Genomic DNA, 21336 nt, shown 5'->3' with positions numbered 1-21336 from the left:
CCTGATTCTGTGGTCTCTGGTGCTGGGTTCTGCTCTCCCAGGGTACAAGAACTTCAGGCTGTCCCTGTGCCTGGTCCTGAGCTGAGCTGTTCTGGTGTCGAGCTGGGGCCTGTAGGGAGATTTTTTGTAAAACTTTTAGATAGATTAATTAATCTTCCAGTGAATGGATCACTGGGGTGCCTGGTGTGGCAGGGACAGGAATGTGGGAATAGATGGTTCCACTGTTCTGTGAAGCTGTTTCAAGCAGAGTTGCTGCCTTCTATGAAATAAAATTCCTTAATACACCTTTGAGAGATGTTTTTACAGGTGTCATTATAATGCTGGAGTTACTGCAGACAAGATATGGATTATCCTTTAAATTCTTTTTTTTTTTCTGTCTTTGTAGGATCATTTTATCACTCCCTCTGTCTTTGGAAAAATTATTTACAATAACTTCCTGTTTGATATCCCCAAGATTCTGGATCTCTGTGTCCTTTTTGGGAAAGGAAATGGCCTCCTGCTCCAGAAGATGATTGGTCAGTAAAAGCTAAGGAGCAACTTGCTACATTTAAGCTTTTGCTTGTATGACGAGTGACTTAGTAAGGTCTATACCAGTGGAACTGCTCTGAAAATTAATAGTTCAGTAGCATTTCTAAATCAGATTGTGCTTTTCTTTTCCCATATGCACTTTAGTTGTTCCAAGGAAGACTTTATGTCCTGCTTTGCTGCCCTGAGCTAGGCATTGTTGGGCATAAGCCCACGCTCAGTTGTTTCCTGTGGCAATTGAATGTGTCCTCAGCCCTTGTAAGAGGAATGTGGGGCTCTGTAAAACCCTGGTAGAGGTGGGAAAGGGTGAGGAGGGAGGAGGGTTGGGAGATGGGCACAGTCCAGCTGTGAGTGCTGATGTTCCCAGAGCTGGGAGCCAAGTGAAACATTCAGTGTGAGGTAATCACTGCTGTGGGAAATGGGAGAACCTGAAAGTTCAGTGCAGACATTGATGTATCCAGAGCTTCCAAACCACAAACACTTCAGAGCCTTTCTCAAGCTGTGCTTATCCCTGGATTTCTGTGTCTGTACACACAAACTTAGTGGCGAGTACACAGGGAGAAACATCCAGCCATGGATGTTGAGGAGTGAAGATGGAGCATATTGATTTAGCTTCTCTGTTTATCCTGTGCTCCCTTCCCAATCCTGTGATCTTTAACATCACCTGAGCACCTGAGTGGAAGAATATCTACCCTTGGATTAAGTGAGCCCTTCCTGAATTCTAACACACTTTGTCTGCAGCTCGTGGGATGAAGGTTTTCCATTTCTTTGGTCTCATTTTCAAGTTCACAAACATGAGAAGTGTTAGAGATCATGTGGTGCAGACAGATTTCCAGCCAGAAAATCATAGATAAATCTTTGCATTTTTAATCTTTTTACCCTTTTTCAGTAGCTTCTACTCTAAATTCCTCTGTGGAGCCTCAGACAAGGAAAGCAGGCATGGCAAGATAGATGCTTCCCTTTCAGATCCAAAGCTTAGATTATCTGGGTCTTAAAATATTCCAAAAAATACCTAAATAATGAAACCTCCTTTGAATTCCACTCTGGAGTTCCACACAATCATGCTGCATGCGAGTGACCAAGAATTTGCTCACCTGATTATTTCATTATGTTGTGACAGTAATGGCATGAGCAGTTCTGGTGTGTAATTCATAACTTCATAAACGTGAGGTTCTTCTCAGGGTATAAATTTATCTGAAACTTGTCTCATAGCTCTGTCCTTGCTGGAGAACTCTTAATTTTCATAATCTGAACAGTAATTCCCAGGAAAACAGGAGCCTTGGTGCTTACTTGGTGAGGATTTATGGTATGGCATAACTCAGTGGAGTATTTTGTAAAGATAATGGAGTCCTGGTAATATAATAGCAGGTTTTACTAAAGCCTCATTACCTTTAAGAAATATTCGGCAGCACATCTCCTGGTGTGTGCTGAACTGTTATCAGTAATTAAAAGTCAACTCCAGTTGTCAAATAAAGGAACTGGGGTTGTTCAGTGATAGTATTTGCATTATTCATTGATTCAGCCCCTGGAGCGTGAATCATCTGACGTCTCATTTGCTCTGCTCTGATGAGCATATTCCCATTGCTGGATCTCCAGTGGCATTGGAGAGCTGATGGATCAGCTTTTGTGGGAGCAGGGCCTGTACATGAGCTGAGGAGTGAGGGTGGGCTGTGTCCCACATGGGCAGTACGTGTGTCTGGGGGGTGTCAGCAATGACTCCAGTATTTTCTGGTGCAAATTTGCTCCTTGACATCCATGTCTGAACTGATGGAAATGCTCTCCTTTCCCTCTTCAGGAAATATCTTCACTCAGCAGCCCAGTTACTTCAGTGACCTTGATGAAACTCTGCCCACTGTCCTCCAGGTACTGCTTTCCTGCTGGGATTTCATCTGGAAATGTGGCATAGCTTGGGGAGTGAAAAGGGAACATTGTAGGCAGGCAGAATGGATTTCATGAAATCATGGAATATCCTGAGTTGGAACGGACCCACAAGGATCTTCAAGCCTGCACAGACACCCCAACAATTCCACTCATTGTCCAAACACTCCTTGAGCTCTGACCACCTTCTAGGGAAAGAACTTTCCCTGATATCCAGCCTAAACCTCCCCTGACTGCTGTTTCTCCCTTTCCCTAGTTTGTTAATGTGTGTCAGGGAGGTTTAGAACCTTTATCTAAAATTATTACTTGATGACTCTTCCCTCCCACCTCCCTTCAGCTTCTTGCCTTCTCTGCTGTGTCCCACTGCTGGCTCCTGTCTGTTAACACTGCCCTGTTCTCCTGATTTAGGTGTTCAACAATATTTTGCACAAGTGTGGTTTGCAGTGTGAAGGGGCCTGTGCTGAGCCCCAGAAACTGGAAGAGAAAGTCAGTGTGACTGCAGGGAACATGCCCCTCCAGGTAGGACTGAGCTCTCTGTACTCCTGCACACAGCACAGACCAGAGGATCATTCTGTTCCCAAAAGCTCCTACAGCTCGTGGTTCTGTGCCATTGTTGCAATCTTTGTCCTGGGACAGGATGATAAAACCTTTCCACCATGAGCTGATTCATTTCAACCATATCCTTTGGAATGTGGATACTTTTAAACCTGGAAACTGTTTTGCTTAACAAGCTTGTAAATAATGTAACACAATATCTGACAGAAGTCTCCACTTAACCCTGGCAGTGATAAGAGCTGATTTTTTTTCTTCAGAAATGTGTGCAATTTAACTGAAGTTAATTAAGAGGGATTTATTTGCTGGGGGCTGTACAAAGACAGTGGATGTGGTCCTCTACAAAAGCTTAGTTTTTCAGTTTGTGTGTGGGAACAAACTGTCAGTTCAGACTATGATTTATTGACTAATGTTAGTTTGAATCTATCATTTAGTGTGTCATTCAGTTTGTTTCAGCTACCTCAGTAATGCAGCTTGCACTGGGTCAGACTGCTGAAAACATTCCTTTGATTCCAGTTTTTCTGCCATGCAGGGCTGCATGGGGAAGAATTCCATTTGTGTGGAGGGTGTATTGAGGGCAAAGCCACTGTCCAGAGCAGGACCTGATGAGGATTCTTGTAATCTTACAGGATCCTCACTGGAAGCAGACAGATGGGATTGCGTTATACATCTTTTACAGGACAGGAGTTTTAGGAGAAATGTTGTCTTTATGGTTGATAGAGACTCTGCAGTCAGGAAGAGGCCTGGCCCCAGCGTTCTGTGTCCCTGCTGGGAAAACTTGCCTGGCTCTTCCCTCAGTAGCTGCTTTTTCCCTCTCAGGAGCTGAAGGACATTGTGCTGTATTTATGTGATACCTGCACAACTCTCTGGGCTTTTCTTGATGTCTTTCCCTTGGCTTGCCAGACCTTCCAAAAACACGAGTTTTGTTACAGGTAAGTCTTGGAGTGCAGACAGAGCTTGTCCTGGCCATGTAAAAGTACTGAATGTGCTACTGTGTCCTGTCCCATTGTTAAATGAGGAGACAGATGTAATGCAGAGGCTGCTGCGTTCTCTCTGACAGGAATGCAGCATAATAAATACATGGATATAGGGATGTGTGGATTTTCTGTTCTATATGTGTCATTATCTGGGAGTGATCCTAGAGCCAGGCATCCATGACAGTTTCCAAAGTCAGCTGAACACTACTTGGTGTGCTCTGGGAAGGGTGGAGAGGGATGAGTTATGGACAAAAAGAACTTCCTGCTGTAGGACCCAAAGCAAGGGAAGCAGAAAATATTTCAGAGAAACACTTCTTCACAGTCTGCAAACAAATGTCTTTGATGTTATGCCCAAGTTTTATGCTAGAGAGTATCAGTGAGGTTTGGCAAAAGCTAGGTGGCTGGGAGAGGGTGACAAGGCATGAGAGGGAATGGCCTCAGGTTGTGCCAGGGGAGGTTCAGGCTGGGTATTAGGGAACATTTCCTCATGGAACTGGCTGTCCAGCCCTGGCACAGCTGTCCTGGGCAGCAGAGTCCCCATCCCTGGAGGGATTTAGCAGCCAGCTGGATGTGGCACTTGGGGACATGGTCTGTGGTGGCCTTGGCAGTGCTGGGCAGTGGTTGGGCTCAGTGATTTCAGGGGCCTTTTCCAACATGAAGGTTTCTGTGATTCTGTAAGTGTTGGGTCTTTGCAGGCTGCAGATCTGTGTTGGGAGATTTTCTGGGTTGAGCAGATGGTTCTGATTAGCACCAGGATGCTTCTCAAATGCTTTTCTTTCCTACCTCCTCAAAGACCTCTCTGTGATTTCCTTAAAGTGCTGCTCTTTTTCTGTGGTGTGTTTACTTGTGTTTTGGGGCAAAAATACCAAAATGAGGTGATGTTCATGGGTACTACTGGTGAGGAGGGTTTAATGAAATCAGCCATTTCTTCTGCCTTTTAGCAAATGATTTTTGGAACTTCAGCTGACAGGTACAGGTTTGTTCCCCCTTTGTACAGATTAGCTTCATTTTATGAGCTGGCAATTCCTGAGCTGGAATCTGCAATCAAGAAGAGGCATTATGAAGATAACAGGTGAGAATTCATGCAAAGGCTTCCAGTGAGACTTCCCAGGGCTTAGTTAAAAATTCACTTTGTGCTGTTTTACCTATCTCTGAGGAGTCTGGCTTTTTTTATGCTGCTCTGAGGAGATGACTTCTGTAATTCCAAATTTTCCTGGTCAGTAGGATGACAAATCATTTTTAGTGCTGTGTAAGAAGGAATTTGATGGGAGGTGTATTCAAATTGTAGCAAAGTATGAGACCATGAATGATATCTCTGTGTACTCAGTCTCTCTGTAAGGCACAGGCTGTGCTGGTACAGTGGGGGCCTCGTGTGGGAAGCCGCCAGGACAATTGGGATTAAAACCAGCTTTATTTGGAGCGTGTATTTTTCTTAATGACCATGAAATGTGACTAATATCTGCTCTTTGCAGCAAGAAAATTATTCTCCTAATGAAATTCTCCTTCTAGAAGATTAACTCTGGCATAAAGGTGCGTTACAGATTCTTGTGCTGACACCAACAGTGTCTTTTGCTCTCTCTGAAGTGTTTTTGCTGATTTGTGGAGGAGGATTTCACACTCCAGAAAGAAGATGATAGAAGTTTTTCACATCCTAATAAACCAAGTCTGTCTGCAGCCCATCCTGGAGAGCAGGTATTGGCACTTGGCTCTGTGCTACTCGCCAATTACTTGATTGTGTGGGAGAAATTGTTTCTCATTTACAAATTTACTGGAGAAAAAGAACAGAAACTGCTATTTGTGTTGGGATTGTAGCCAAAGACTTGGCTAAGGTCAAATTCTCTTGTCCTGTGTATCAGGAATGTTCCAGATGGAGCTGTTTGGTCCAGCGTCTTTCTGGTGAGCTGGGTTCAGTGAGCTTTCTGACCCCAGCGTGTGGCTTGTGCAAACTTTGATCCTGTATAACACCTTGAGACCTGATTGGAACCCTCCAGGACCTGGAAGGGCCATCAATACAGATGGAGAGAGACTGTTTACAGGGGCTTGGAGTGACAGGACAAGGGGGAATGGCTTCCCACAGACAGAGAGCAGGGATGTTGGGAAGGAATTGTTCTTGTGAGGGTTGGGAGGCCCTGGCACAGGGTGCCCAGAGAAGCTGGCCATCCCTGGAAGTGTCCAAGTCCACTTGGATGGGGCTTGGAGCAACCTGGGATAATGGAAGGTGTCCCTGCCTATGGCAGGGGATAGAACTGGATGGGCTTTAAGGTCCCTCCCCACTCAAAGGTGCCTTGGAACAAGACTTGGAGCCTCAGCAGCGCCCAGGGGTTTGGGCACTGAGGCTGCAATGGGAGTTTGCTTGGCAGGTGTTCTTGCACAGGTGAGCAGAAGCTTTCTGGAAAGTTCACTGCTGTAATCCCAAGACATCATAAAGGCACAATTACAGGAGCTCTACACACCCTTTTCTGTTCACTGCAAGTCTGAGGCATCAAACTATTTGTAAAGTCTGTCTGAAAACTTGTAATTCTAGGTGTGATTCAGCTTTAGATCTAAGTGCTGAAATATTTGCTGAAGCCACTTTGTTCCATTTGATTCTTTGCTCCTGCTAAAGTCAAATATCTTTTCAAATGAGGCTTTCCCTTGGTGTAAATTGGAATGGTTTGGCTGGTGGGGCCAAATGTTGGCAGACTTACCTCTGAGTGTTCACTGTGCTGTATTTCCTGCAGCTGTGAGAATATTCAGCCATTTATTGAGGAATTTCTGCAGATCTTCACCTCGGTGCTTCAGGAAAGGAGGTGAGTATGGCTGGCAAGAGGCCCAAGGGGGGCTCAGCTCCTTCCTCTGCCATTCTTTACAGCAGAATTGCCTGAGGCAGCATTATGAGGCATTTGGGAGTCAGAAATCGTTGTAAGTAGTTGGGAGAAGTGAAGTGAGAGGCTTTCAGCCTGCAGCACAGACCCTGGCACTGAGAAATGCTATTCTTCACTCCCTTTAATCTAGCTTCTCAAAGAGGAGAAGAGCAATTTAGCCATTAGCTCCCTTGACAAGTTAGGCTGTTATTGCTGATCTGTGCTTTCCAGCTGGGCTGACCAGACCAGAAAAATATTAAACACTAATGCTGAAGATGCAAAGGAAGTGACAGAACTGGGAATTCCATCTTGTCCTCCTGCCCATGCTGGCATTCTGAGCATGTTCACATGGTAAAGCAGATTTTCCCTGTAATGCAGCACTGGGTTCCAGCCCTTATACCTGAGGAGTCCTGCTGTGATGTAGTGGGACCAAAATCAGGCATAGCTGTAATCCAGCATTGGGTAAGAGGTTCTCTGTTCCTACCTGAGCACTGAGGCAGTCAGAGAGGCACAGTAGTGGTAATTAGTTGAGCTCCACTGATTAAACTTGCTCCTGTGTCTTCAGATTTCTCCGTGACTACGATGAGCTGTTCCCTGTTGAGGATGATGTGAGTCTGCTCCAGCAGGCATCTTCTGCACTGTATCCTTGGGCTTTGCACACCTGACTGCTCTTGGATTCCTTCACACCACTGACATTTCTGCCTCTGCTTAAACTGCATGACTGGCAAGGAGTACTGGAAAGTTTTCCCTTAACAGAAAAAACAAAAAGGAGAGGGGGGATTTGTTGCCCAGAGAAGCTGAGGCTGCCCTGTCCCTGGAAGTGTCCAAGGCCAGGCTGGACAGGGCTTGGAGCACCCTGGTCTAATGGAAGGTGTACTTGCCCATGGCAGGGGGTGGGTCAAGATGAGCTTTAAGGTCACTTCCCACCCAAACCATTCTGTGGTTTTGTGAGTGTTGATGCAGGCACAAGTTTGGACATCACTGAAAATCCCGTAGTTTTGTCAAGGTGATCCCTGAACATGTGCATGCAGGAATGTCCTTAATGCTGTGCTCTTAGAGACGAGACCAGGACAGCCTATATCCTCCAAGCAGTGGAAAGTGCCTGGGAAGGGGTAGACAGGAAAAAAGGACAAGCTGTTAAAGATCCAGCAGTGTCAAACGGAGCTTCAGCACTAGTGGAGAGCACCCCTGAGGACGGGGAGCACCCACGGGCTGCATGTGCCCTGGAGGATGAGGTGGGTACAGCTCTGTGGTGGGACTGGGCTCTGCTCTTCCTGGGGGCTCTGCTCTTCCTGGCCTTCCTCTGTCTGTGAGGACAAGCTTGATTTGCTCAGCTTTGGGGACAACATGAGATTTGGTGTAATTTCTGACCTTTGCTGGATCTCCATGCAGCCTTGGGAAATGAGAACTGAAGGTACACCTGAATCCTGAGTTATCTCTGAGCAAATTGCTTCCAGCTCCCATGGCTTGGGTTTTCCCTTGCTGGGGATTATTCAAATACTCTGCTTCATCCCTGCAGTTCATGTGCATATTTTTGAAATGCAGAGCTCGCCTGTTATTTGATGAAGGGATTCTCGAGGGTGTCCTTGCTGACTCAGGGACTGGCAAAAGTAGCTGTGTGGGAAACCTTGTGTAGTATAAGCTGCTGATTTCTCTTTTGGCTCCAGTACTGGACTTGTGTGTTTAAATCCTGACAGCCCATAGTGCTGCTTTCCCTGTATTTCTGTGCACACTGTCTGTCCCCAGCTCTGTCCCTGCCCAGTGCCTACCAGTTGTGTTTGGTGTCCGCAGTGTGCCGGCGCTGCGGCTGCACCCATCGCCTGCGTGTCCGGTGTGGAGCTGGAATCCCTCATCTCCCAAGTGAAGGATCTGCTGCCAGACCTTGGAGAGGGATTCATCCTGGCCTGCCTGGAGGAGTATGGATATGACACAGAGCAGGTGATCAACAACATCCTGGAAGATAAGCTGGTGCCATACCTGGATAAGCTGGACCGAAGGATGCAAAGGTGTGGGACAACCTCTGGTTGTTTCTGTCTCACTTAATTGTCCTCGTTGAAGCCTCAACACTTGCAGAGCTCTAAGAATTTGCATATTTGGGGTAGAGAACTGCAGTGAGAGTTTCTCATTGTCACTTGTCACCAGTTTTCTGTCCTCCTTGTGTCCCTGCAGAGGACTGGGACCTTTGCTGCTCAGTGTTGGAGTAGAGCAGGTGCTGGGTTGTGTTTTGTGACAAAACCACTTGGAGTGGAATGGAATAGAATAGAATAGAATAGAATAGGTTACCTTCAAAAGTTATTTTGCTGCAATGTTTGTTGTCACAGGTGTGAAAATCCCAGCTGTCCTGCAGGAAAGGGCATCTTCAGAGAAGCCAATTCAGCTGGAATTCAATCCACAGGGTCAGATATGGTTATTTAACAGGCTGCTGTTTTGTGAGTGAAGATATGACAATTCAGATCCATTTTTATGTTCCCTCTGACAAACTTGCCAGGCTTGTCCTGCTTTCCTGGATTGGACAAGGGATGGAGGGTTTATAGCTGGTGGCAGGATTGAGTTGTTGGAGTTTGTCTGCAGCTGTGAGTGTGTGTTTGTGCTGCACCAGCAGTTCCTGACGGAGCATCAGGATGTGAATGTGCTGTTTGTTCACATTTCATGGAGTTATGGGCAGACTGTTGCATTAAAGGAAAGCATCTTTATCGGAAAAATGATGTAAAAAAATCTTAGTTTTGCAACAATCTTTGTGTTCCCACAGTCGGATCTGCTGACTTCGGCACAACTGGTGCAGGACGGGCTTTAGGAAGGATTGGTTTTCTGCACAGCCAGCAGTTCCACAAGATAGAGCTGGATTTTTTTCTTCCTGCCTTTTGCATCTTGAAACAAAGCTGCTGGTTCGATAGGAAATGTCGAATTCTGACCCCTGCTGATTTATGGGGGAGCACAGCAGCATTTGCAGATGCCCAGCTGAGCTGTATGCACCACCAAAATGAATGTCAAAAGTACAGTCTTTTGACTTACAGGTCGAACAAAAATAAACCTGGAACCCTGAGAAAGATTTAACAAGGGAGATAAATATCTTGAAATCAGCAGCAACAAATTATTGGATTTTTTTCCAGTCTGCAATTCATCACACTTAGTGTTTGTCTTCACTGAGTCACTGTGTTGAGACCAGACAGTCTGTTGAATATTCTGTTGTCCTGCACAGTTTGATAGACTCTGAAATGAAAAGAAGAATTTTCTCTTGGCTTTCTGTGAGCACTTTTGTTTCCCCTCAAATCCAAGCTTTGGGAAGTGCTGTGCTTGTGCTGGAGCATGGCTGGGAAGGGAAGAGGCTGTGCCCTGTGACTCAGCCAGCACCTCTTGGTACTCTCAGGATCGTTTTGGGACTGAGAAGGGATAAACCAAGGGCTAAGAGAAGGGAGAGGATTTCTCTTCCTCACTTCACTTTTGTTTTTATTCTCTCTCTTTGTTTTTTAACAGACAGCTGAAGCCAGATCCTACCCCTCTGGTCAGCTCTCGCTGTAACGTTTTCCAGAATGATGAGTTTGATGTTTTCAGTAGGGATGCAGTGGATGTGTCTCGGATCCAGAAAGGCAAGAGGTGAGTTGCCACCCAGTCATTAACTCTGCCTGTCAGGAGGAACAAACACCTGGGAACCTGCAAGTTTATCTCTCCTAAAAACCTCCTGCAGGAATGTTTTGGCAGGGGGGGAGGCTTATCAAAAATGTTTCCCACCTGTCTGTCTGGGGAAGTAAAATGAAATATTTTGAGGGGGTTGGTTTCACTTAGTGTTTTTCCTAATGGGCTTTCCTGTGTCTGCTGCTGGAGATTGCTTTTCCAACCTCATTTGTAATGTCAGGTTCTTGCTCCTTGGGCTTAATGTTAAACTTGCAATGAACAACAAACCTTGAAAAGCACCATCCCTGAGCCTGGGATTGTGACTCAGAGCTGAGAATAGCTAATGATTTGATTTAGAGCCAAGGGAAGATTCAGTATCCATCTACTTCAACATCTGATAACATTCAGTGCCTTTAGATTACTTCTGTTGTTCCTGCTGCTGTAGAGCTTCCTGCAGAAGGGCACTTGGACTGGTGGAGTAGTTTGGGTTGGGAGGGACCTTTAAAGGTCATTTAGTCAATCTGCCTGCAATGAGCAGAGATGCCTACAAAACCCCACCAGTTTTCACTTTGCTTTCTGCCTTGCTGGGTGTGTGGTGCTGGCTCCCAGTGATGTCAACTCAATAGTGTGGTTCCCTTGCTCCAGTTTCTTTTAAAACATATCACAGAATCATGGAATGGTTTGGATTGGAAGGGACCTTAAAGCTCATCTGGTTCCACCCCCTGCCATGGGCAGGGACACCTTCCTCTAGACTTTTAACACCTCCTCTGACCAGCCAGATGTGATCTTAATGTTGGGATGTATTTACACAGCAGATAACTAAAACTGGCTGGAGTTGGAGCCATGTGGCCTAAGAGCTCCCGGTTAAGGTTTTGGTTGCAAAGTTGCATCAAACTCTAGGAGAAAACCTTTTGTCCCCAAGTCCAGTGGCCCAGCTCCTCAGAGCAGTGCCACAGTGCACTGAGCAAGAAAGGAATTGCTTTTCTCTCTGGCCAGGGTCATGGCTTCTGTTGTGTCCATAGCTGAGAATTAACAGACAGAACCTTTCTCCTCATGGTGGTGCCTTGCTCTGAGAGACAGGTGCATTGTACAGATGTTCTGGCTTATCCCTGATTCCCAGAGCCTTACACAGATGTGCTGGGTTATCCCTGTTCCCCAAAGCCTTGCTGCAGCAGCTGGTCAAGGCCAGAGAGCACCGAGTTCAGCACAGAGCATCCAGTGGCTGGAATATCCTGCTCAGAGCTCCCTCTGCAGCTCACTTGGAGAGCTCTGGAAGCTGTAAATCATCCCTGAGCTGGGCTCTGGGATCTGCTCCCATGGCACTGCCCACCAGGGGTGCCTTCTCTCCAGGGGTACCATCACTCCTGGAGAAGTTCTCCTCTCTTCTGCTGTAGCTATGTGACCTCTTGGGACTGTCATCTTGTTGCTGCTCTTCCTGGTGTTGTTTGCCTCTCTTCATTTCAGAACATTTGGGAAAACTTTGCAGGACTCCAGACATATTAGTTGTGGTTTGAGTAGTTTAAAACCTGGAGATCAGCAATGGCCAAAGATGACCAACTGAATCTAAGGAAAAGCTGCAGTACCTTGTCTTCAGGATTTAATATTCAGCACTGATGATTCACCCCAGTGTTGGGGTAACAGGGCTCTTCAAGCCCAGTCTGAGAACTGCTTTGGATTTGAATTGTATCAAATCTTTAATTTTTTTTCTCCTTCTAAATACCTTTTGCTCACCAAATTCTCTTGTGTTCAGGGTGCTGTTGTCTGGTGTCACCACAGTGCCTAAAGAGCCAGAGCAGGTTGTTCTGGCCACTCTCAGCACCAGAGCTTGGGGCAGGGACTGTCCTTGAGAAAGAGAAATCCAGCCAGGATGAGGAGGGAATCAAACACAAGGAAATGAATGTGCTAACATAGACTCTGCTGATCCTGAAAAGTGATGCCACTTGTCTACGCCTGTCCAGCCCTAGCTGTCAGCTGAATCTGTCTCCTGAAGCCAGAGCATGTCCTGAGCTCCATGAGACCAGAGGAGCTATCCCACTGTTTTTCCTGGGATTGGTGCCCAGACCATTTAATGCAGCTCCTCTGCAGTCATCAGACCAGCTGGACAGGAAGCAATCACCAGGTGCTAGGTTCACCCTCAGCTGAATTCCCACAGGAGGTGTTATCCCAAGGATCCCAGCCTGGGTGAGCTCACCACGGCGGTGAGTCATGGCAGAGATGACCACCTCCAGCTGTAAACTTCCTTTGTTTTGAGATTCTGAATGAAAACCTGGGCTGCTGGATCACACCCCCTCAGTCTGTCCCTTCCTGAGTCACTGCCACTGCCTTGGACAGGTCCTTTCTCTGATAAAATCCACTGATGCTGGATTCTCCTGGACTCTGGGGGCTGCAGGTTGTCTTGGGAATGCTGGACAGCAGAATCCCCTGTTGCTGTGCTGTAAATATGTACTTGTCTGGTCTGAGAAATGGGACTTCAGAGCTTGTGCAGCTTGAGACACTCAGTAGCTGCTTTTTAATCCCTCTGTTGGTCTTTCCTTCTTTAAAATGACTATAATTTACTAGCCTTCTAAATTTAAAGAACAAGCCCTTGCAGCTCTCCAAGAGGTTGAATCACAATCACTCTCTGCTGTTTTGTTCTTTGTCTTGGGAGTTGTGTTTATTCTCATCCTCACCTGCTTATCCTCACTGGTTATTTTTTGGATCTCCCCATCTACATTTGTCCTTCTCCCCTCACATTTGTGCTCCATGCACCTTGGCCAAGTTTCATCTGGAACAGAATTGCATTTGGCCTCCTGTGAAAGTTTCCTGAAAGCTGTCTGAAGTGATAGTGGTGGTCTCCAATTCCTGCTCTGTTTTAGTGGCCAAGCAGCCCTGGTACAAATGACCCACCCTGGATCACACCATCCAGCCCTGGGGCCCGGCACAGGAAGGAGCTGGAGCTGCTGGAGTGAGACCGGAGGAGACACCAGGATGGTCAGAGGGATGGGGCAGCTCTGCTGTGTGGAAATGCTGGGAGAATTAGGATTGTCCAGCCTGAAGAGAAAGCTCTGAGATGACCTAATTGTGACCTTCCAGGACCTGAAGGGTCTGACAAGAAAGATGGAAGAGAGACTGTTTGCAAGGGCTTGGAGTGACAGGACACAGGGGAATGGCTCCCACTGCCAGAGGGCAGGGATGGATGGGATATTGGGCAGGAATTGTTCCCTGTCAGGGTGGGCAGGCCCTGGCACAGGGTGCCCAGAGCAGCTGGGGCTGCCCCTGGATCCCTGGCAGTGCCCAAGGCCAGGCTGGACAGGACTTGGAGCAGCCTGGGCTTGTGGAAGGTGTGAGGGTGGAATAAGATGAGCTTTAAGATCCCTCCCTGTCCAAACCATTCCATGATTGTATAAACCAGCAGGCCAATAGGTGGGGCCTGTGGCACTGGGCATGGGATTTGCATTGCTTCACATTCCCTGTTTAGACTAACGGGGGAAAAGCAGCTTCAAGGTTTCAAGAAGGTTTTGACCCCTGCCTTTTCCTCCCCTGTTCCCGGGCAGGAGGGAGAAGGACACGACCCGGAGCTTGGTGAATGACAAGCGGCTGGTGACAGAGCAGAGGGAGCGCTACAGCCAGTACAGCGTGGTGCTGGAGGAGCTGCCCCTGGAGCCGGGAGCAGCACAGCACTACGAGGACTACGAGGATGAGTACGACGACACCTACGATGGGAACCAAGTGGGCGCTAACGACGCTGACTCGGATGACGAGCTCATCTCCAGGAGGTGAATGCTGAGCAGAGCAGGAGGGAGAGAGCCACGGGAGAATTCTCTGGCTCCCACAAACCTGGGAAATGCTGGGCTCTGTTCCTCTATGAGAGCTTCAAACCACCCCTTCTATCTGTTTTCACTGTGATGTTCAAGGAGGAAGGTTTGGTTCTTCCTTCTCCTGTGGATAGGGAGTGTTCCCATACCAGACTATTCCTTGAACACAAAATGATTGCAGCCTTGAGGCAAAGAACCTCAATGGAAAGTGGCTGTACATAAATACAAACTCAATTCCTAGCCAAACAATTCCTAAACTTCAAGAATGTGTTACTTAGGAAAATAGTGTGCCCAGGATGTTCTCCAGCTTCCACTTGGCCATTGCCTCAATTAATCAGCAAATCCAAGAGGGGAATTTGCCGTGTGTGGAAACTTGTACTCAGCAGAGCTTCTCCTTAGAGAAATTATCCTGCAGCAGGGAAAAAGGGCTTGGAAAAACAGTGGGACTGGGCAACCTAAAATGGTTGGTTAGCAAAGGAAAACTTCAAAATTTGGGAAATTTTACAGCCAGACTTTTCCCTGCCAATCCCCTCTGAGTGCTGACAGCTGGAATTGAGTCCCTGACAGGCTGCACAGCACTCTGCACCATGACTGACAGCTGCACACCATTAGCTTTTGGAAAGCAAAGGGTTAGTGGAGATGGAGGCTGGAGACTATTTATTTCAGAAAACATGTGGTTTAAAGGCTGCTTTAACATTTCTGAAAGTGGCATTTTGAATTCTGATGTATTATGAAGATCTTACCATTCCTAACCTCAAACCAAATTGAAGCTTTGAGGCTCTTTTGTCCCTTTTTTCCCCCCACCTGAAATGTTGAGAGGTTTCAATTTAAATCCTTTTTGTGTTTTGCCTGTAAGAATGTGGCACCCAGGTGTTTTCCCCTCTTTCAGGTCTCACTGCCCCTAGAAACAATTAGTGGATGTCACTGCTGAAAACTGGATCTGTTGGTTTGACATAACAAATGCTTTTCTGGTTTTACATTTATTTCTTTGGCAGTGGAATGGTGGGTCTGCATTCCAATGGAATTTAAACACAAACACATATTTATGTTAAAGAAGAGTTATAGGCATGTGGTAAATTCTTCCTCCACCCCCAGGCTCTTTGCTCTCCATGTCCAGAGTGATTCATAAAGCCTGGTTAACTTCTCCAGGGATTTCCCCTTGTAGGAAACTGGGGCACAGCAGTGGAACTGGTGCTCCCTGGATAGCCTGACCAATCAGAGGGTTTGGAGCACAGCACTGGCTGAGCATTAATGGTTCTGTCCAAATTTGTCTTGTACAACAGATGCTCCCTGTCTGCTGAGCTAAAGCCTAGCAAAGGATACTCCTTAATATTGCCTTGTGGCTGTGTCTGGATGCCCATTTCCCAAAGGCAGCAGTTGTTTCTGTGGAGAAATTCCTTGTGAGGTTTCAAGGTTGTTTTTATTTAACTAGTATTATTATTTTCAGTGACAATTTCATAGTGAACATTCCCCAGTGGAGAGTGTGTGTTTGTTAATTGCCCATAGGAATGTGGCATTAATTCCTGGGTCTCCTGGGGTTTTTTGTTCAGGAAAATTAAGTCTATGAAATCTGTAGAGTCTCATCTTTTTAAAGACATAATGCAAACCAAAAAGGATGTGCTGTTCAGAGAAATGTTCGTGGCTGTGCTCTTTTCTTTTCTAACTATTTGTGTCTTAATTCCCAGGCCATTCACAATTCCTCAGGTCTTGAGACCTAAAGGACAGGATGAAGGACAGGAGACAGAGGAAGAAGATGAAGAGGAGGAGGAGGAAGCTGAAAAGGAAAGAACAAAGGTGACATTTAGCTGGAGTTGCATTAAGATTCACCATATTTCTTCCCTGCTTCACCTGCAGGTGATGTGGAGCAGATTTCCTGTTTCAGAGAGGGAATCTTTGAGCAGCAGCAGGGTCTGAGCTGCTGTTCAGTGGCTGCTGATGTGTCCCCAAGGACAGCTCTCCACTGCTTCCTGGCCTGACTGTGCTGGAGCAGTGACACTTCCTCCATGGGGAGCTTTAATCTGCCTTATCCCAGAGACAGACAGTGCCAGCAGAGCACTCTGAGGGTCACTGACACTGTTCCCATGGATGTGCTGGGAGTAGCCATGGTTTGGGAAGATTTTCAGGCAGGTTTTGTACCAGGTGTTGTGTTTAGAGTCCCTGACACCAATCCCACTGGTCCAGAGGTAATGAACCAGGAATTGACTCTGTTCCCAACAGAATCCTCTCCTCTCCAGGCTTCTGCATGGTGCTGATGAGTTTCCTGACCTGTTCCCTTGCCTCCTTGTAGGACCACTTTGTGCAGGACCCGGCAGTCCTGCGGGAGAGGGCTGAAGCCAGGCGCCAGGCATTCCTTGCCAGGAAGGGGTAAGCAAGGATCTCCCTCTGGCTCTGCAGCTGTTTTGCTGCTGACTGGAATAGCAATTCCAGGGTGATCCTGCTCCTTGACATTCCTGTGTGCCACCCTTTACTTCCCTGCTGGTTGTTTTATCCCATTGAATAGGGGTAGGCATGGCATGGAATCATGGAGCGGTTTGGGTGGGAAGGGACCTTCAGGACCATCTTGTTCCACCTCCTGCCATCTCATGGACACCTGCCACTATCCCAGGTGGCTCCAAGCCCCTTCAAACCTGGCCTTAGACACTTCCAGGGATCCAGGGGCAGCCCCAGCTTCTCTGGGCACCCTGAGAACAATTCCTTCCCAGTACCCAATCTAAATCTCCCCTTTTTCAGCATAAAGCCATTCCCCCTTGTCCTGTCACTCCAAGCAGCAGAGCCCTGTGCAAGACAAAATCTTGGAGAGCACAACTTCCAGAGCTCCAACAGCTCCCACAAGATTTTGGGACAGTTTTGTAGCTGTTTTCAGCTGATGGGCTCAGTGTGTGGAAGGACAATGGTGGTGTGGCTGCTGCTGCAATGAGCCGAGGCCCGAGGCTGAAGCCCTCACACCCCGGTGTGGGTGGGGGTCTGGGATTTTGTCCCCAGAAGTGCAGTGTGCCTGTTGTGATGTCCTTTCTCTGTGTCCTCCAGGTACAAGCACGACAGCTCTGCCGTTGTTGGGAATGCCAAGGGCCACGGGCAGAACCGGGAGACGGTGCAGGAGCGGAGGAAGAAAGAAGCAAACAAAAGCACAAGAGCCAACCACAACCGCCGGGCCATGGCCGACAGGAAGCGCAGCAAGGGCATGATCCCTTCCTGAGCAGCTCCTGGGGCAGGGGCTGCACCGTCCCCAGGCCCTGCCCAGGAGAAGGCTCCGTTTCCTCAGCATTCCCTTTGCTCAGGGGATGGATGTTGTGTGCAATACCCAGCACCTGGGCTCACACGGAGCTGCATTCCCTGTGGGAGTTGCCCTGACTGTGTGTGCCAATGGCTGCACCAATACACGGGACAGGCTGCAGCAGCCATTCCTGCCCTTTTGTACTATTTATAATTCGCAGAGTTTTATTTTCATACTGGCTCCACGCGCCCTCCGTGCCCACCCTGGAGCGGGCAGCTCTGAGAGCACGGCTTCCATGGAAATGCCTTATCCTGAACTGGAGTTACAGGTTGTCCCAAGTTGGAAGGGACCCACAGGGATCACGAGTCCCACCCCTGTCCCTGCCCAGATCCCCCACCAACCCCACCCTGGGCATCCCTGGCAGCGCTGTTCAAACGCTCCTGGAGCTCTGGCAGCCTCGGGGCCGTGCCCATTCCCTGGGGAGCCTGGGCAGTGCCAGCACCTCTGGGGGAAGAACCTTGCCCTGATCTGCACCTAAACCTCCTGACACAGCTGCATGCTGGCAGAGAAAGGCTCAGGCTATTCCCACTGCCAACAGAGCCACAGGGGTTCAGGTGAGTAAGACCTTAGGGATTTCTGTCCCTTGAGTGAGGCCTGTGAAAACAGATGGTACAAATAAAAGTTGTAGACGTCTTAGCTGGTTTTTTTAAGGCCCTTACAGAAAGTATTGATGAACTTCCTGGTATCCAATTAGGCTTTGTTTGGTTAATTTACTGGTTAATGTGCCCTGACTGCCATCTCCCCACCATGCTGTATTTTCTTGCACTGCAACAGTGCCTGTGGCATTTTCCCACTGTGAGAAAATCAGCAATGGTTGTGTTCCAGGACAATCCCAGTGCTGCATGAGCAGTGGGGTGGTCAAGTGCTAGTAAGGTCGGCACCTTGGTGCCTGGTGTTGTGCAGAGGGCAGGAATGTGACTGGAGCTGCTGTGGGGCTGTTAGCAAAGCAGAAATGCAGAACAGCCACTGCCATAAAATGAGGGGAAGCCCTGAGTGCTCTGAGATTTTTCTTTGCCTATCAGTGCTGCCCAAACCTCCCAAGGACAGGCATGGAAAAAGGAATTACATTTACCAGCATCCCTAAATGCTGGATCCAGGGCACTCCCCTGCTGGGATAACACTGCTTTCCTGCAGCTCCCACTCTCTGCACCGGTGGCTTCAGCTCCTCCCTGCTGCCCACTGCAGTGCTGTCCCCTCATCCTGTATTCAGCTTTGGTTCCTGCTGCTCAGAGCCTGCAACTCTCTCTGAGCTGCTCAGCCTGAGGTGGAACCAGCAGCAGAGCACAGGGAGCCGGCACTCACTCGGATGGGATTGTCCAGGAAAGCTTAAACCTTTCTCTTAACCATCTCCGTAAAGCACAGCTGGAACTGGGACAGCTGTACTTGGGTTTGGCTCCAAAAACACAAGTGTTTAAGTGCTCTTTGTGTTCTCAGAGTAAATGTTTTACCCCCCTGGCAGTCATTTGCAAACACAACAAAGCTGCTGTGAGCACTGGCTCTAATGGGCTCTGCCTCAGCCTGTGCTGAAATTCCTCCTGATTAGTGAAAAGTGAGGGGAGAGAGAGAGATGGGGCTGCTGGGCTGGGAAAGGGGGAAGAGAAGGAGTCACTCAGGCAGATCTCCCTACAGCCACCTGAGAGCTGAGGAATTAACTGAATCATTGCCCCAGGAAGTGCCCAAATATTCTCTCCCATGTTAAGTGTTTGACAAGGCCAGGCAGGGCTGGGCTCTCCAAGGAGAAGGCTCAGGGGGGAGGAACTGGACAATCTTTAAGGACCCTTCCCATTCAAACCTTTTCATGACTCCTCCTCCAAAGCTGCTGGGGTGAACTGAGTGATCCCTCTCCCTTCCCAGCACCTTCCCTTGAGTCAGTCGAGATGGAGGCAGGTGTGTGACACGCAAACCTGACATCACTTCTCCTTGAGCTATGGCAGGAGCCATAAGGGACAGGAATAATGGGAAAGGGATCCCCATTCTCAGCCCAGCAGTGCAGAGCACATTCCTCTGGTAGGGCCAAGCTGGGAACTTCCATCACCACTGAGCTACAAAAAGGTGCAGTGAATGATTTTAAGCCCCTTTTCTGTGGGCAGACCAGAAGATGCAGACAGCTTCTCATCCTTCCCAGACAGAAGCCAAGGGCTGTCATGAACTACAGCTGTCTTAAGTGCTTTCAAATTTTTAAGATATTGTGATTCCTGACAGTGCCTTGAAACTCAGGAACAGGGCTGTTTTTAAAGATTCTCCACCTCCCAGAGAAAGAGGAGGCAGTGAACACACAGACAACAACACAGGACCAGGAGTTTTATTTGAACACAGTAAGTCGAGTACAGCAGCAGAGCTCCTTGAGTCCATCTGGCTTCACATCATATCAGTAGGTGGCTGATAACATCTGGCTCGGAGTTGTTCCAGCAGGAATCCATTCCCAGTTTCAGGAGGCTGAATCCATCCCTGCAGTGCCTGTTGCCACCCCAGGCTGGTCCCTGCTGCTGAGCTGCTCAGTTCTCATACTTGTGCTTGATGTGTTTCCACAGTTTCTGCATGCAAAACAAGCAAGGGGAAAAAAAAAAAAAATCAAGATGTTTTAGGCAGCTTCTCGATGGGGTTGGGATAACAGAATCCAAAATGCAAATTATCCCGCTTGGGAAGGTGCTGATGGAGTCCTGGAATGGATCTGGGGGACACAGGGATGCACATGGGGGCTCCTGGCTCCTAATCTGGACAGGGAGGCAGCTGCAGAGATTCCCCTTCCCCTGTTCAGCTCTGGATTAGTGGCCCAGAGACACTGCCTTGAATTCCCACCCAGATTGGAGAGGGCAGTTCTGCTCCTGCACACAAGAGATGCACAGAACAATCCTATTCATAGAATCATGGAATGGTTTGAGTTGGAAGGGATCTTAAAGCTCATCCAGTCCCACCCCTGCCATGGGCAGGGACACCTCCCACTGTGCCAGGTGGCTCCAAGTCTTGTCTACCTGGCCTTGGGCACTGCCAGGGATCCAGGGGCAGCCCCAGCTGCTCTGGGCACCCTGTGCCAGGGCCTGCCCACCCTGCCAGGGAACAATTCCTGCCCAATATCCCATCCATCCCTGCCCTCTGGCAGTGGGAAGAAGCCATTCCCTGTGTCCTGTCCCTTCAGGCCCTTGTCCAAAGTCCTTCTCTCATCTCCTGGAGCCTCTGTAGGCCCTGAATGCGGCTCAGGTCTCCTCCAAGCCTGCCTCGGTATCCTGCAGTCATTATCCCATCACCACTGTACTTAGGAACCTAAGGACGACTTGACCTCTTTCACCCAAGGTTTATGCTGGGCCACCCAAGGCCACCAGCCCTTATTATCTTCCTCCGCCAAGGGCAGATCGGCCAAGCAGGGGGACTATAGAGCACAGAAGCAGCTCCTTTTACCCCTCCCGCTCTCCACTGCCTTGCACGCCCCTTCCAAGCGGCCAGAGAGGCCCAAGGACACCCCGAAGCACCGAGTGCCACGACAGCCGCGGAGCCCCCTCGACGAGCCGCGCTGACCCTCAGCCAGTCCTGACCCTCAGCGAGTCCTGACCCTCACCGAGCCCCGCGACCGAGCCGCAGCCCGGGGCTGCCGGGGCGCGGCCCGTGCAGGGCCGGCCTGACCTTCAGAGCTAGGCCCGCACACAGGCGGTCCCGGTGGGGCCTTACACAGCCCTTACCCCTTGATTGAGCTGCTCGAAGAGCGCATCCGCGGCTTGGTCGAAGGCGCGCTCGAAGACCACCGCGCCCAGCACGACCGACAGCGCGAACGTGGAGCTGCGGCGGAACAGCGCCCCGTACACCTGCCGCAGCAGCGCCATCTTGACCGCGCGCGCCGCGCCTGTGCCGCCTCGCAGGGGCTGTTGGGGGCTGTAGGCGGTGCTCTG

At 48.7% G+C, this 21336-nt stretch overlaps 2 protein-coding genes across 13 annotated transcripts in view; one reads left to right on the top strand and one right to left on the bottom strand.

Annotated features, from left to right (window-relative positions):
• The window catches only part of ASCC2 (activating signal cointegrator 1 complex subunit 2), a 34152-nt gene extending 16061 nt beyond the window's left edge, over positions 1–18091 (top strand). For 7 of the 12 annotated variants that reach the window (XM_086856580.1, XM_086856575.1, XM_086856577.1 and 4 more), the window contains exons 5-19: positions 386–515; positions 2321–2388; positions 2812–2922; positions 3775–3887; positions 4930–5004; positions 5517–5624; positions 6653–6721; positions 7341–7415; positions 7833–8010; positions 8567–8781; positions 10250–10369; positions 13921–14142; positions 15867–15975; positions 16469–16545; positions 17209–18091. In XM_086856580.1, coding sequence (XP_086712706.1) covers positions 386–515; positions 2321–2388; positions 2812–2922; positions 3775–3887; positions 4930–5004; positions 5517–5624; positions 6653–6721; positions 7341–7415; positions 7833–8010; positions 8567–8781; positions 10250–10369; positions 13921–14142; positions 15867–15975; positions 16469–16545; positions 17209–17377 — 1839 coding nt within the window. In that variant the 3' untranslated portion in view covers positions 17378–18091. The remainder of the gene's footprint in view (positions 1–385; positions 516–2320; positions 2389–2811; positions 2923–3774; positions 3888–4929; positions 5005–5516; positions 5625–6652; positions 6722–7340; positions 7416–7832; positions 8011–8566; positions 8782–10249; positions 10370–13920; positions 14143–15866; positions 15976–16468; positions 16546–17208) is intronic. The other 5 variants (XM_086856583.1, XM_086856585.1, XM_086856586.1 and 2 more) reach the window with 1 other exon arrangement.
• Positions 18092–19736: 1645 nt separating this feature from the next.
• Positions 19737–21309, bottom strand: UQCR10 (ubiquinol-cytochrome c reductase, complex III subunit X). Its single transcript, XM_086856615.1, has 2 exons — positions 21130–21309; positions 19737–19989 (listed from the first exon to the last, which is right to left on the bottom strand). Exons 1-2 carry the CDS (start codon positions 21268–21270, stop codon positions 19951–19953), a joined length of 180 nt encoding a protein of 59 aa, XP_086712741.1. The 5' UTR covers positions 21271–21309; the 3' UTR covers positions 19737–19950.
• Between the last annotated feature and the right edge of the window lie 27 nt (positions 21310–21336).

This window comes from Cyanistes caeruleus, chromosome 18 (assembly GCF_971803275.1).
Source record: "Cyanistes caeruleus chromosome 18, bCyaCae1.hap1.1, whole genome shotgun sequence".
Classification (NCBI taxonomy): domain Eukaryota; kingdom Metazoa; phylum Chordata; class Aves; order Passeriformes; family Paridae; genus Cyanistes; species Cyanistes caeruleus.
This window is presented reverse-complemented; position numbering and strand designations above follow the sequence as displayed.

Coding starts and splice junctions, on each gene's coding strand:
- UQCR10 (XM_086856615.1), bottom strand. CDS start 21,270: ATGGCGCTGCTGCGGCAGGTGTACGGGGCGCTGTTCCGCCGCAGCTCC. Junction 19,990..21,129: donor TCGAGCAGCTCAATCAAGGG/GTAAGGGCTGTG, acceptor TTTTGCATGCAG/AAACTGTGGAAACACATCAA.